At 44.8% G+C, this 15,230-nt stretch overlaps 1 protein-coding gene across 5 annotated transcripts in view; it reads right to left on the bottom strand.

The window, feature by feature from the left end:
- Nucleotides 1-15,230, bottom strand: part of GAN (gigaxonin) — a 96,666-nt gene that overhangs the window by 56,864 nt on the left and 24,572 nt on the right. For 3 of the 5 annotated variants that reach the window (XM_042921012.1, XM_042921008.1, XM_042921010.1), the window contains exons 2-6: nt 10,010-10,124; nt 7,283-7,633; nt 4,284-4,501; nt 3,944-4,065; nt 650-762 (exon numbers count right to left, since the gene is read on the bottom strand). In XM_042921012.1, coding sequence (XP_042776946.1) covers nt 650-762; nt 3,944-4,065; nt 4,284-4,501; nt 7,283-7,633; nt 10,010-10,124 — 919 coding nt within the window. Of the gene's footprint in view, nt 1-649; nt 763-3,943; nt 4,066-4,283; nt 4,502-7,282; nt 7,634-10,009; nt 10,125-11,478; nt 12,010-15,230 lie in introns of those variants that run through there. The other 2 variants (XM_042921009.1, XM_042921013.1) reach the window with 2 other exon arrangements.

Genomic DNA, 15,230 nt, shown 5'->3' with positions numbered 1-15,230 from the left:
CTCACAACAACAGTACCTTCTGGGTGAATAAAATTATCCGTGTTTAGTTAAGTGTTTCCAGGTTGGTGTGAAAGCCAAGTAAGAGCCACAGCAACAGCGCTGCCTGAGGCTGGGAGAGGCATGGGGAGGCCAGGCTCACGCTAAGGCCATCTGGAATGACAGAGGCCTGAGGTAGCTCACACTCGTTTGCCAGCAAATACTTCCTTAGCGTCCCCGCTGTGCCCGGGATTGTCGCAGCACTGAAGATAGAGCCCTCAGCACACAGACAAAATCCCCGGCCACCAAGGAGTTTGTGGGAACGCTAAAAATGCCCAGCATGTGAGAAGGTGCCGTGCCTCACGAAGAGAAAGAAAACAGGAAGTGTGGTGGGAGCTGAGGGGCCGACGGAAGGCCTCCTGGAGAGTGCTGTGAGGACACTGAGGGAAACAAGGAGCGAGGTGCAAGGGCATCTGGGAAAGATCCCAAAGCAAGAGCGTGCGTAGGCTGGAGAAAGGCACAGGGAGGAGCGGGAAGGTGGGCACTAGCACAGTGGGGGTGGGGGGCGTGTGGCAGGCTCCCTGCTTCTCCTCTCACATCTCTGCAAATGCAAAACAAAAAGCGCTAAAGGGAAGAAAGACACCCTCTCAAAGCAAATGAAAAAGCTTTTTACCTCATTCATTGGCGGCAATGCAGTCCACGTATTTGCATCTGGGTCGTATTTTTCTCCTGAGCTCAGGGTCTGCTTATTTTCATCTTGGCCCCCAAATACAAACAAGAATCCCTCTGCAAAAATCAAATGAGACACACAAGGAAGTTGAAACTTTGGTCTCCACCCCCCTCCTGCCGAATATAAACGCCCCAGCTGTAGAGACAGTATGTGGAGACAACTTCTCTAAGTACAACAGCAGTGGGTGTGAGGTCTTGACCACAGTTCACTGGATCCTTAGTGAGGGAGCCTAATCACATCTGAGAGTCACTATGACTATCGTAGCTCCCTCAGCACCCGAATGCGTTCCCACTGCCCTACAGCATACAACCAAGACTGACACCGCCCATGCAGACACTGGGCAGCCGCATCAATTCTATTTCCCCTTTGTGACTCTCAGACGGCTTCTCATCTACAGCCCACGTCCGCTCGTTCAAGACCCAGGAGCACTCAGATCCAGGGCACCGTGGGCACTTCGTATTCAAGACAGGATCTAAGAGTCACTGTTCAACTTCCTGTTTCAGGTAATGGTGGATCCGGTTATTTATACCAATTCTTGTGCAACACAGCTAACCTCCTGGACCAAACAGTTTTGAAATGAAATAATCTTCTGAAAAGAGAAGAAGCCAACAGGACAGTATGGCAAAGCTTGAGATAAAGCGGGAGCTGGAGAGGTTACCAACCATGGAAACCGTTTTGCTCTGAGGGCATTTACCAATCTGGGAAATTTCCAACCTATCCTGTAAGGCTTTGAGGGCATGAAAAAGACAGAAATCAAAACCCCAGGCCCATAGAAAGTGTGGCTTCTGGCAGGGGAGCCTCTCCCAAGTTCAACCAGAACCAGAACCCAGATTTAAATCTCCTTGCTTGTCTGGAAGACCTCAGGGTTTGCATCTGATTTCCAGTAATTCCAAATTTATAGTGTTTACAGGCAACTGGAAGAAACAAACGTAAAACTTGTGTGGAAGAAAGTACCTTTATCTAATCTTTAGATTAGAATATTCTAAGATTCTAGAGCACCAAGTTATTCCTATAAACACTTTTTAATAAAATGACCAGCACCCACCCAAAGATACTAGGACATAGAAAGCAGACTATGAAGAAGAACCGGCAACAGAAGACAATAGGAAGCAGCCTTGCAGAGACTTCAAATTTCAAATACTGGACTAATCAGAAAGCCAACAAAATGACAAAGCTTACTATGTTTAAAAACTGAAAGACACATTTTAAGATAACTCTTGGGAAAAGGGGACTACAGAAGTGACACAGCAGATTTAAAAAAGATCTAAAGAGAATTTCCAGGAATAAAAAAAGAAAAAAAAAAACTAGATTACAAAAAAAATCCAGTAGGTTGGTTTAATGGCAGATCTGTCAGTGTTAAAGAGAGCACTCATTAAATGGAGGGTACATCAAAAGAAATCACAAAGAGGGCAACACATGGAAAGACAAACACATGGAAAACAAAACAAAATGAAGGCAGGAGGCTGAGGACAGAGCAAAAAGGAGTAGTCATGTTTAATCTGACTTCCAAAAAGCAGGAGGAGAGAGGACAATGGAAGAAAGGCGATATTTAAAGACATGAACATGAATAAGAATTTTCCACATTTGAGGAAAGGCCAAGCCAAAGAGCTAAGATGCCCTGAAATTCTATACCCAGCACAAGTATCCATTAGGAATGAAGTCAAAATAATGACATTTTTAGACAAACAAATCCAAGTGTTTGCTACCCGTAGACCCACATTAAGGGAAATTCAAGAGGATGAACTTCAGGGAGAAGGAAAATAATCCTAGATGGAAGGTCTGAAGAAGAAAGAAAAACAAAGAAAGTGGTGGATAGGCCGGTAAACAGACACTCCATAGATACATATATAAAACATAGATGAATAAAACATGTTTATATGTAAATATTTATTCATAAAGTCCTATTTTAATACTGCAAGACTGTGGAACATGAAAAACAGCAGAAATGCACTTAGACTTTGATAACTTAAGAATACAGGCTATGGTTTCTATGATGACTTTCAAAGGAATATAGACAAAGACTGTAACTTCTAACCTGGAAGAGAGGGAAAAAAGTGAACGACAAAAAAAAAAAAAAAGCCCATCAGTTAAAGCAAAAAAGAGGGGGCACGGGCAGGAACAGGAACCACTCGGTCACCTCACAGACACACTCACTACAGCTGGACACAACCCCATCCTCGCTGTTCAATGTTTCTGAAGCACCAACCCCTCCAGGAAATCTTGCAAAATTCATGACACTGGAACCACAGTGGTGGGTGTATGTGTGTGAAAATCACGAATATATATACATACTATGGGAAGAAAATGTGAGGAAGCTAATTCTGAGAAGACAGAACAGGGAAATCAGACCCACATCCTGCTGGCTACACCGCTGCCTCCCGCTGCTTATTCCTAACAATTAACTTCAATAACCTTGGAACCCACAAAATGATTCCACTTCTGTCCTATGGTTTAGCTTTAGCCAGCTCTATAATCTGGTACAGCTTTCAAAATCTTTAAAGCAATGGTAGCGGGCAAGCAGAGACTATATAAGAAGAGGGGTTCCAGGAAGACGATTGACAGTAATTAGAATTTAGTGAAATGGCACCTGTGGGTGAACCCAAGCGGGCAGGCCCAGGTGCAGAGAAAAGCAGCCAACAGTCAGAAGGCAGCAAGTACAACCTTTCCCATAACCTCGAGGAAGGCCTTTGAATGATGTGGAGCTGTTTTCAAACTTGCAAAGGTCAGTGAAAGATACTTTCTATTGTAATGTAATTTGAAGCCTTTGAAGGAAAGTAATATTTTCTGAAGTCTCACACGAAATGCCTGCTTTCACATAACAGCTTTACTTTTGATACAGTTACTATAATTCTGAATGGCATGAATTTCAAAAATGGGGCTGGTGTGGCTCAAAGGAATTCTGTGTTCAGGGTGTGGCCACACAGGCAACTGATGGGAAGAGTCACTGAGTCCTGCTTTTTCATCAGTTACATCATCAGGGAAAATGCTCCTCTACTAAAATTCTCAAAAATAGCTCGGTATGAGAGATTCAGGAGCAATAAAGACTGACAGAAGACACTCTCCTCCTTACAGAGTCTCGAAGGCTAGAGCTAGACAGAAGATGTCACCAGAGAGATAATACAATTATCTCTCAAAATTAAACTTAAATCTCTACAAGGTTTTGCGTCATTCTGTACAGCCCTGACATTACATATTACTTGATCTTGTGTTTAAATAAAATTGACCACAGAATGGTACCTGCTGAGAGAACTCCGTGGTTAATTCTTGGCATGCTTAAAGGGGCCAGTTCAATCCAAAGCTGCCTATTAGGGTCATAAAGAGGGCACATACATCGCATCGCTGCTGTTGGTTTCCGGGAACTAAGGAAATAAATAATTGATTAGCAGTTAAAGTGCTTTATATAGTTCTGCTCACAATAACGATGACTAGTTTCATTGCTCTCGAGAACGCTTAAAACATTTTTAAAACTCTATTGCCATGATGCTTAGATACCAAAAACAACACTATGAATCCCTGCTCGCGTGGAAATAGCTCTCCCCTTACACGACTGTTGAAACGATTCACGTCCAATACTCACACTCTCTCTTCTCCACCCACAGTCACGATGCACTCGGAGTAACCCCGCGGCTTGAAGTTCGCCAGCATGGCCTCCCCCTGCTGCGGCTGACTCAGAGGTATGTTGCTGCACTCCTTGACGATTTCTCGCACCAACGGTTCGTTCAGCATCTGTTCCCGTAAGTAGCTGGAGTCTAACCCTGAAACCCAGAGCGCTGACATCACGTCCTTCATGTGGACCTGCACGACAGGGTAGAAAGAATGGGGAGAAAAACAATGAAGGATGCAGCACACAGTGTTTAGAACATCCCTCTTCTGGCTCACGGAGACCTGAAATGATTAACAGCTCATCGGCGGGCAAGTCACAAGCGCGGGCGCTGCGTGAATATGCTTTGCCGGCCCCTTTCCTTTCTACTTCCCACGGCCTTAATAAATAATACAAGTTTAACTTGAAAAATAATCAGTTCTGGGGCGCCTGGGTGGCTCAGTCGGTTAAGCGGCCGACTTCGGCTCAGGTCATGATCTCGCGGTCCGTGAGTTCAAGCCCCGCATCGGGCTCTGTGCTGACAGCTCAGAGCCCGGAGCCTGTTTCGGATTCTGTGTCTCCCTCTCTCTGACCCTCCCCCATTCATGATCTGTCTCTCTCTGTCTCAAAAATAAATAAACGTTAAAAAAAAAAATTAAAAAAAAAAAGAAAAAGAAAAATAATCAGTTCAGATTTAGATCTGATACAGCACCGAGAAGTTTCAAGCGGCTTTCTTTACACCCTGAAGGGTCACCTTACCAACGGGAAACCTTGGAGCTCGGCTGGAGTGGCCTTATTTCACACGGCTGGATGTGCTGGGAGTTCAATCACATTTACGGAAACGTTACACACAGTAATAGCTTGATTCGATAAGGTGCAACAGGCAATGAAAATGGAGCAACATTAATATCACAAGATTGGGACGCCTGGGTGGCTCAGTCAGTTGAGCGTCTGACTTCAGCTCAGGCATGATCTCGCGGTCCGTGAGTTCGAGCCCCACATCGGGCTCTGTGCTGACAGCTCAGAGCCTGAAGCCTGTTCCGGATTCTGTGTCTCCCTCTCTCTCTGCTCCTCCCCCACTCACGCTCTGTCTCTCAAAAATAAATAAATGGTAAAATAAATAAATAAATAAATAAATAAATATTACAAGAAAAATATATAAAAGCCAAAGTTCACAAGAATCCTGAGTACTCTGTGTTTCTTCAATTATTATTGTTAAAAAATATCTAACATGTATAGTATGAATTATATACTTTTCACAATGGATCGTTAAACTTGAACTGACGGCAGCATTCTACACACGAGGCGAAACTCCTTAATGAAGAGTTTTTCTTGATTTGGCAACAGTCGTTTTAGAGTATACTCTTCTGTATCCTGAGTCATACATAACAGCCTTTAAGATATGAAGTCTGTAAGTCTTCGAACCAAAGGAGGAAGAAATGCCTCTTGTTTCCCTGGCAACCTCATCACTTGAAGAAGAAAGGAAGGGGCAGCTAGTGACGGTGGTCTCCACGAGCAGCAGCGAACTGAGAACGCTCCTATCTCCTTTCCTCATCCACCTGCCTAACGTGGAAAAGAGAGCGCTAACTACCGCACTGAGACTACAACCAGACAGCAGCGTGTATTTCTGTATCATACCATGTAAGAGTTTCTATCTATAATATAGTAGTCCATCATTTCTACAGAATTAGAATTAAAAGTTAATTCTACAGAATTAGAATTAAAGTTAATTCTACAGAATTAGAATTAAAAGCCTACAGAATTAAAAGTTTTTTTTTTTTAATTTATTTTGAGAGAGAGAGAAAGAGGGAGAGAACGTGAGTGGGGAAGGGCAGAGAGAGAGAGGGAGAGAGAGAGAATTCCAAGCAGGCTCCATGCTGTCAGAACAGAGCCTGATGCGGGGCTTGAACCCACAAACCGTGAGATCATGACCTGAGCCAAAATCAAGATTCAGACGCTCCACTGACTGAGCCACCCAGGTGCCCCAACGGCCCTACAGAATTTTCACTAGAACCTCAGTCAACAGTTACGGAGAACAATTAACAATGCAATGATACATTCTGAAAACTACTTTAAAACCTGACATAGTTCTTTTTTTGCATACAGTAATCGATGCTGGAGTCTATAAATATTGGACTCAAAGCTCTGTGATTTCCTCCGGCCCCCAGTGTAGAAACAATGTGGCTCTAAAGCCTGATATTCTCTGAGACCCTTCCTCTGCAGCTGTCGCTCCCAGACTCATCCCATCTAGAACTGCATCACCATGAAGACGGCAGAGAGCTCTCCTGCCTTCTGCTGAATGGTGTCCATCACCCAGGGAGAGCCCCCTCCCCTCACCCGTCTGCCAGAGCCTGTGTGCCCCCTCTCGCTCCATGGCCTCTGTCAGAGTCCCGCACGGGTTAGCCCAGTAATGGTGGACGGAAGGATGCTGAACAAAAGAGTGGGGACGCTGAATTTCTATAATCTCCAGCCTAAGCCTGAGATGCATTTTCCCATTAAAAACAATGTACAAGAGAGATCACGTTCCTTACAAGTACTAAAGGTTTCATTGCTATATTACGAGTTATGTGAGCTTTTGCAGTGTGGTCTGAAGAAACAATGGCTCCAGTGATCCTATGCAAAGATGTACCACAGACACCTTTTATTTTTTTAAATGTTTTGCTTATTTTTGAGAGAGAGAGAGAGAGCAAGAGTGAGCAGGGGAGGGGAAGACGGAGAGGAAGACAGAGGATCTGAAGTGGGCTCTACAATGAGAGTGGAGAGCCCGATGTGGGGCTCGAACTCACGAACCGTTCGATCATGACCTGAACCAAAGTCCAACGCTTAACCGACTGAGCCACCCAGGCGCCCCCCACAGACATCTTTTAGATCACAACTTTGTAAGTCCATCAGGCTGAAGGGGAAAGACAACACATCTATTCTGTGGATTAAATAAACAAATGAATGACATAAGTAAGTAAGAAGGCAAATTAGACCATGTTATACCCCACAGGTACCTTTCTTAGCTCTGTATCGTGTGCTATCCACCGGATCACTGCTTCAAACACGTATCTTTCATTGCCAACATTTAACTTCTCCAGAGAAATCACTTCTTTAAGCTTCTGTGGACTGAGTTCTAGGAACTCTTCTGTGCTGCTGACGTCTCGGAAATGAGTCTCCAGGTACTCCGTGGCCAGGTAATGGACGTGGTGCAGGCAGTAATGAAGTGCAAAGTCGCGGATACCGATGCAGTTCTCTGCGGCGATGCAGCCTTCTAAAAACTCACAGCACAGAGTTTTCAGATCCGTCAGCAGGAGCAGGTCCGCTGCCTGCACAACATCTTGGATTGTGTCTTCGCTCAGCCGGATCTGCAAGAGTATCATCAATATTTTACATTGGAATGTACACATTGAAAACCCAAACCGCTAACCTATTAGGCCGAACCACACGAAAGCTCCACTTTTGTAGGTGAAAGATGATCGAATGAATATTGGCAACGTCACACGGTCCAGCCTAGGGCTTCTTTGTCAAGAGGAGTTCGAGGGCACCCGGTGAACCCTCACAAAACATGAGCAGCACGTGGCCGGCTGACTTTTCCCAGGGCTTCCCTTGCTTTACCGACATGAACCACCATGAACCCTCCGCAGGCGAACCGTCCACCCTGCTCACTTCCAGGCCTATGTGCTGGGAGTGGACAGGTCCGCATCCTGTGGTCAACTGAAGGAGGTTTCTTTAAATGCCAGCCCCGAAACCGTGGCACATCTTGCCTCCAGATGTATCACATTCCGTCTTTTGCCAGGTGGCACGTCACACACGCCACTCTAGCCCCTTGGCGAGGGGAGGGCCACGCTGCCCGAGAACCTCGTTCCCAATGCCAAACATCGCACTCGGTGCGACCCGTGCACTCTGGTCTCAAAGGTACTCTCTGGCAGAAATCCCTAAGGTAGTATTTCTTGTTTATCGTTACGAATTTCGCTTTTCCTTAATCTTCTGATTCTTCTTCCTCCACCCACTTGACAGTTTCTGCACGCAACATGGAGGCGACGTAAAGAAACAAGTCTCTACAAGACCGCCACCATCACAACAGTCCAGATTCTCCTCTCCCAAAGAATGGATGCTTCTCCCACCCTCGGAAATGAGAGGGAGGGATTCCAGGTTACAGGACCACAGGGAACATTTTACACATTCTGCACCACAGATGCAGAAAAAGAACGTATGACTGCCAATCACCTTAGAAAGCGAGCAACACAACTGTGGAAAGAAGTGTGTCGAGTAGGTCACAAGTAGGGAAACCTTTCCCTTTTACTTGAGGTGTTCAATTCAGCCACATAACAACGGCTAGTGGTACACCAGTCAGATACACGCATGTGAAAACACCACGAAATTCCATCTCAATTAAGACTAGACTGTCAAATCAAGAGTTCGTTATAACTTATGCTGCAACTATGGTTTTAAACCATAATTAATTTAAATTGGGGACAAAAAACACAGAAGTCAATCTATAAATAAGGTTTCAAGATTCAAATCCAAGCCTGAAAAGGAATATGCTCTTATTGGCTTATAACTTATTATAGCTGCTGCTGAGCTGATTTTAAAAGTGAGATGAGAGGCTGGTCCTCAGCCTGGTTTTGTGATGCTCCCAATTTTGTGATGCTTCGGTATTTTAAGGACCATCCCAAAATTAATCTAAATTCATTTATTTTTAACAATCACACACAAAACCTTACATGCCCACAACCCCCCCCCCCCCCGCCCCCCACCTAGCGCTCAGAGGAAAGAGAAGAGTGTTGAGAGAAAAGAAAAGGGGAGGACATCATGAAATTAACCCAAAACCTTCAAAAGGAATGACAATCACCAAGGTTGACCAAATGAGTATATTCAGAGAAGGTAAGCAGTGTGTCCAGAATGCTTAGAAAACATGGAGGAGATGGCTCTTACAAACGAGAAAGGTAAAACAAGATGAGGAAGGAATAAGGGAGAGAGTAGGAGAGAAGCTCTCAAAAAGACTCAAGATAAAATGCATTCTCACATAACTAAATGTAAGATATGCTACGTTCCTCCTGTCATAAGCCAGCCCTGGTGCGCACCTACGGTCATTCTTGGGAGCCCTCGTGCTACACTTCAAACCACGTAATCAGGGACTAGGGGCTCGAGGATGGCGAAGAAAAAGAAAGAAGTCTAATCACTCACTTTCTTCGCTGGGCTTCATTAAATCCCCCAGAAATGGAAGTGGGCACAGAGAGCAAAGGGACACGGGCAAGAACGGGGTACAGCAGGGATATTGGTCCTACCGAGGCAACAGGAGCCAGGAATCATGAATACAGGTGCCTGCCATTAGAGTAAATCTCAAACTCTTTATTTCTACAAAATAAACTCCCACCGCCCAACGAAGCTCCCATTTCCAGGCTATGGGTACAGAGTAAGACGGGAATTAAGATTTAAAAACAAACAAACAAAAAAAGACAGCCGTGGAAGGAGCACCCAGTTTCTTCCTCTCTCACAATGGAAGGTGGAGGTCGGAATGATAAATACAAAAACCGGTACGGGGTGAAGATTCTACCCAGTCTGCTCTTAAGAACAGAGCCCGGCAAGAACAGAGTTGGGTGCCATTCCCAGCAGGAGAGGCGCGTCACACGGACAATGACAGATGAAGAGGGTGGGGCTGCTCCGTCACAGAATGATGAAGGAGACCCTGACCTTGAGAGGCTTCTCCTTAGTCTTCCTCCCTGTGTGTCTCATCATACCTGCCCACTGAAGATGTAATCCAGGATCTCTCTCATAACCATTACCGATATCCCTTCAAGTTCAATCTTATAGGTTGATCCATCATCTTTTGGAGGATTATAGTTTAACTTTGTCCTAAGAAAGGGAAAAAAATGTAAAATTTCTATGAAAGAACAGACATAGCTGTAAATATTTATGCAGTAAAACTCTATAAAGTAGATTATTTATCAACATATGAACCCCAGCTGGGAAATGTAGCTTCTTAACTTTAGGTTAATATACAGATATTTTTATAACTGTCAACTACAAAACACTTGTTCCAGGGTTCAGAACGACTTCTTAAAAACCAAAACAGACAACCACAGAACTGAGATCCACCTGAGCAAGGATCTCTGTCTACTTCACCTCGGGAGACCCACCCCATTAGGCTTATTTTTTTCATGTATTTAATTGCCTAATTATTTTCAATAATGTAACAAGGACCCCACGAGCCTACCACCCAAAACAAAAGCTGGGACCTTGACTTCCACCTGCTCCTACCCACACATTCCTTGTCCCCATTCACCCCTCTGCAGTGACTATCCACCCTAAATCCTGGGTTCCATCTTCCTTTGCTTCGTTGTTATTCCTGTACCCACGGAACCGCTCTCCTGGGGGTTGCAGCCGCAGCACCCTCGCCACACAGGCGCTGAATACCTCCTCTTGTTTGTGGCCACGTGCGTTTCCTCTTCTGCAAAACACACGCTACGTTCAAGTCTCTTGCTCATTTTTTTAAATTGGGCTCATTGTCTTTGTATTGAGGTGGGGGAGTTCTGCATTATATTCTTGATACTAATCCTTCGGCAGGCTTCGTGCTTTTGTTAAAGGTGATGAAGAACGTGAAGCATTTTTTCACAGTGAATGCTTTTTAGGTCTTGTTTAAGAGCTGGGACCTTACTTGACGTCTAAAAGATGTTTGTAACTTAGCAGTGAACCTAAATTTGACTTAAGATCCCAACCCCACCCCTGGAGGCTGGGAACTGGTCGTAAGGGGCAGCTGTGAAAGGAGGGTGAGCCATGAGCAGAGAACACACGCAGGGTGACGGTGGTGACAAGGAGTCGAATTCCCAGGTCCTGCCTCCACGTACCTATGCGACTCCCCGTGAGGCCCTCCCCAGCGTCAGCGGAAGTAAGTGATTTACACCCTGAAGGGTGTAAGACTGAGGCTAGGTCTGGACAGGGGGGAATATCAGGCACGTTTGAAGGTGGGTATATACTGCACCAGAAACAGAGAGAGCAAAGACTTGTTTACATACTGAATGCTGCGACCATCAATCTTTTCCCCCTCAATTCTGCTCTTAAAATGTTAAAAACCAGACCTACATTCTCCAGACAAAAATACCTGGAGGATGTGATCGGCCCTGAAAGCAAAGGCCCAAAGATAAGGACATAGGTCTACCCCAAGAGCACATGACTTCAAAATTCTGAAGGAAAATTATTTCCCACCTACATTTTTATAACCAGCCAAATGTCAGGATAGGGCAGATATTTTCAGCTGTACGTGGTCTCAAAACAAACGATCTCCCATGCGGCCTTCTCAGTGTGCTGCTGGAAAACGTGCCCCAACAAACAAGTGAGTACATCAAGAAAAAGGAAGATTTCAGTCATGGAAAGACATGACCCAACTCGGGGAAGAAGTGCAGTGAATGCAGGGAATGGTGCAGAATGGTCTTAGGGCAACAGCTGTATACAAGCAGAAGGAAGCCAGTCCATCCTGGTGCCAGCGGGAAGCCTTGGGAAGCCTTGGGAGCCCCTGAAGACCCCGAGAAGATGAAACTGATGGGACAGATAATATATCTGGAGGTGCGAAGAAGATACGCAGACATCCTTGTTTCCTCCCTGTATTTCAGGTCTGCTGTTGCCCCTATAGTTCCTATTGAAATAAATTGTTTTCCTCAAAAGGTATTTCAGGGGCACCTCGGAGGCTCAGTCGGTTAAGCATCCGACTTTGGCTCAAGTCATGATCACAGTAAATGAGTTTGAGCCCTGCATCGGGCTTGTTGCTGTCAGCTTGGAGCCTGCTCCTGATCCTGTCTCCCTCTCTTTCTCAAAAAGAAAAAAGAAAAAAACATTAAAAAATAAAAAATAAGAGGCGCCTGGGTGGCTCAGTCGGTTGAGCGGCCAACTTCGGCTCAGGTCATGATCTCGTGGTCTGTGAGTTCGAGCCCCGCGTCAGGCCCTGTGCTGACAGCAAGCTCAGAGCCAAGGGGCCTGCTTCAGATTCTGTGTCTCCCTCTCTCTCTAGCCCTCCCCCGTTTGCACTCTCTCTCTCACAAGTAAATAAACATAAAAAAAAAAAAAGTTAACTATACTTTAAGAAAAAAAAGGGCCGGGGGCGGGGTGGTGGTGGTGGTGGTGGTGGTGGGTGCCTGGGTGGGTCAGTCGGTTGAGCGTCCTACTTTGGCTCAGGTCAAGATCTCGCGGTTCATGAGTTCAAGCTCCACATCAGGCACACTGCTGTCAGTGCGGAGCCCACATTGGATCCTTTGCCCCCCTCTTTCTCTTCTCCTTCCCCACTCACGCTCTCTCTCTCTCTCTCTCAAAAAATAAACATAAAAAAAAAGTTGAGTATACTGTCATGTGTGTTCACAATGAAGGATCCCTTTTAACGAGTACAGTTTTCTCTCAGCAGGTGGAAGTGAGAAATGGCTAAGAAAGAGTCCTGTAGATATGAGCACTATTTCAGACCTCTCTAAAAGCAGATCCTCTCAAAGCCCACGAAAAACGAATCACTGTACTATCGAAGTCTCTAAACATCTGAAGGCTAAATCACAAAGCTTTATAATGGTTTAAGTTCCGATCCCTACACCTGCCGCACGTCTCCCTACCCTGCTTCTGATCTCTCCTGGTACTGTCTGTGCACATTCAGTTCCTACCCGTCTCGTAAAGATTGGTTTCACTGCCAGTTCTACAAAAAGTGCTTCTCGGTCACTCCATCCTCCACAGGCTGCACCTCTGCCCTCACCGCCATGCACGTAAAAATAATTTCTCCTGCTATAAATTTCCCAAGCACTTTATCTTACGGGTTCATCAAGTTCTGTTTTTATTGCAATATTTAAGTACATACCCCATTTCCTATCTATTTAACTGGAAGTTCCTTGAGGCCAGAGTCCTCTTTATCACCATAACTCTACAATGTAGCCCAGCAGTTTGCAAAGAACAGACCTTCAACAATTAATTGTAAAATACGTGTTTGAATTGATAGCGGTTTTTCAAGCGCTATCACAGGAGATCTCCCTCCTGCGTGATGTCAGGTACGGTGAAGCGGAACCAGAAGCAGCATGAGGAAGAACTTCTAATTATGTCACCCGTCCGACACTGAAAGGACTGAAGCACGGGGCTCCTCAAACTTCAGCGTTCATAAGAGCCATCCAGGGGTCTTGATTCAGAAGGTCTGTGCGGGGCCTGAGTGTCTGCATTTGTAACAAGGTCTCAGGCCGAGCGGATGCTGCTGGTCTCCAGACCCCTCTGAGTGGCCAACGGATGCTTCTCAAATTCCCCATGGTGGGTTTGGTACGTCCCAGATGAATACCTTGTGAAATATGTATGTAATGAGGAGGGGCACCGGGGTGGCTCAATCGGTTAAGGGTCCAACTTCAGCTCAAGTCATGATCTCGCGGTTCGTGAGTTTGAGCCCCGCATCGGGCTCTGTGCTGACAGCTCAGAGCCTACCTCAGATCCTGTCTCCCTCTGCCCTTTCCCTGTTTGTGCTCTCTCTCTCTCTTAAAAGTGAACATTAAATAAACAAACATTAAAAAGAAATATAACGGGGATATAATGTACCACATGGCGACTACCGTTCATTGTACTGCATATTTGAAAGTTGCTAAGAGAGTAGACCTTAAAAATTCTCATCACAAGAAAAAAAAATTGGAATTATGTAAGGTGACAGCTGTTAACTAGACTTGCTGTGGCTATCATTTTACAATGTGTACAAGTATCAAATCATTATGTTGTACACCAGAAGCTAATACAATGTCACTTATACCTCAACGAAAAAATGAATTATTAAAAAAAATGAATTATTAAATGAAATAAAAAGACACATAATAAAATGTAGTCTCCAATGGTCTTATCATCAGATTCAAAAGACATACAATTACTCTGCCAAATTGTGACAAGTTTCTAAATTCTTGACCTCCATGTGTGCACCTGTATTATGGCAGGTAACCGTTCACAGCCCATCACCGGTGTGCAGGTGATGTCCTAGTAGGCTGGGTGGCCACCCATCCATCAAGAACACAGTGAAAGCTGATCTTGAGTCCCTTCCGGTCCTGGCTGGTAAGAGTCACTCAAATCTATTTTGAAATAGTCTTGCTTCAGAGCCTACCATCATTCTGTTCTTCTCTCATTTCTTGGAGAGCTGCCATCCCTTTCCAACTTAGTAACCTCAAACGTGTTGTATTCTCCCTTTTTTTAAACATTTATTTATTTATTTTGAGAGAGACAGAGACAGTGGAGGTGGAGGAGGGGCAGAGAGAGAGAGAGGGAGAGAGAGAATCCCAAGCAGGCTTTGCTGTCAGCGTGGAGCCGGATGGGGGCTCAAACCCACGAAACTGTGAGATCACGGCAGGAACCGAAACCAAGAGTCAGATGCTTAACTGACTGAGCCACCCAGGGGCCCCTCTCCCCCTTTTTTGTCTTCATTTTTTTCTGACTCCCCAACTAAGTCTCTTAATCCTGTTAGTTTTTGTTCCATTCTGTCTGACATCTATTTCCTTCAGTAAATACCTTAATTTATACAAGACCCACCAATTACCTATCCTTCTCACTCTCCAGACCAACACATTTTCTCCATAGCTTTCCCTTTCTTATCTAGAATTTTCTTGTCTTGTACACACCATTTCTCTCTCTTCTGCCACAGACAACTGAGAAGTCAGTGAACTGAACTCAATGTGTTGACTTAAAAAAAAAAAAACAAAAAAAACTAACCCAATGCGTTAATAACTGAGTTTTGCTCTGAAAGCCCACAAAAAAAAAAGTGGTAAATCAACTGTTCTTTTCTCTGTCCTTCATCTGTGCTCTAGGAAGCTATGGGGTCAGATGTAAATTTACTGGAAGTCACAATACCCTTGGGTTTTATTTTGATGTGATGTCGATTTATAAACTCTCTCCTGGAAAATGCGGTAGCCTTAACATATCACTTTGGAGAATTTCATCACACTCTGAAAAAAGTAGAAATAATTGAGAGTAGTACAAAAT

The sequence above is a fragment of the Panthera leo genome, chromosome E2 (assembly GCF_018350215.1).
Source record: "Panthera leo isolate Ple1 chromosome E2, P.leo_Ple1_pat1.1, whole genome shotgun sequence".
NCBI lineage: Eukaryota > Metazoa > Chordata > Mammalia > Carnivora > Felidae > Panthera > Panthera leo.
This window is presented reverse-complemented; position numbering and strand designations above follow the sequence as displayed.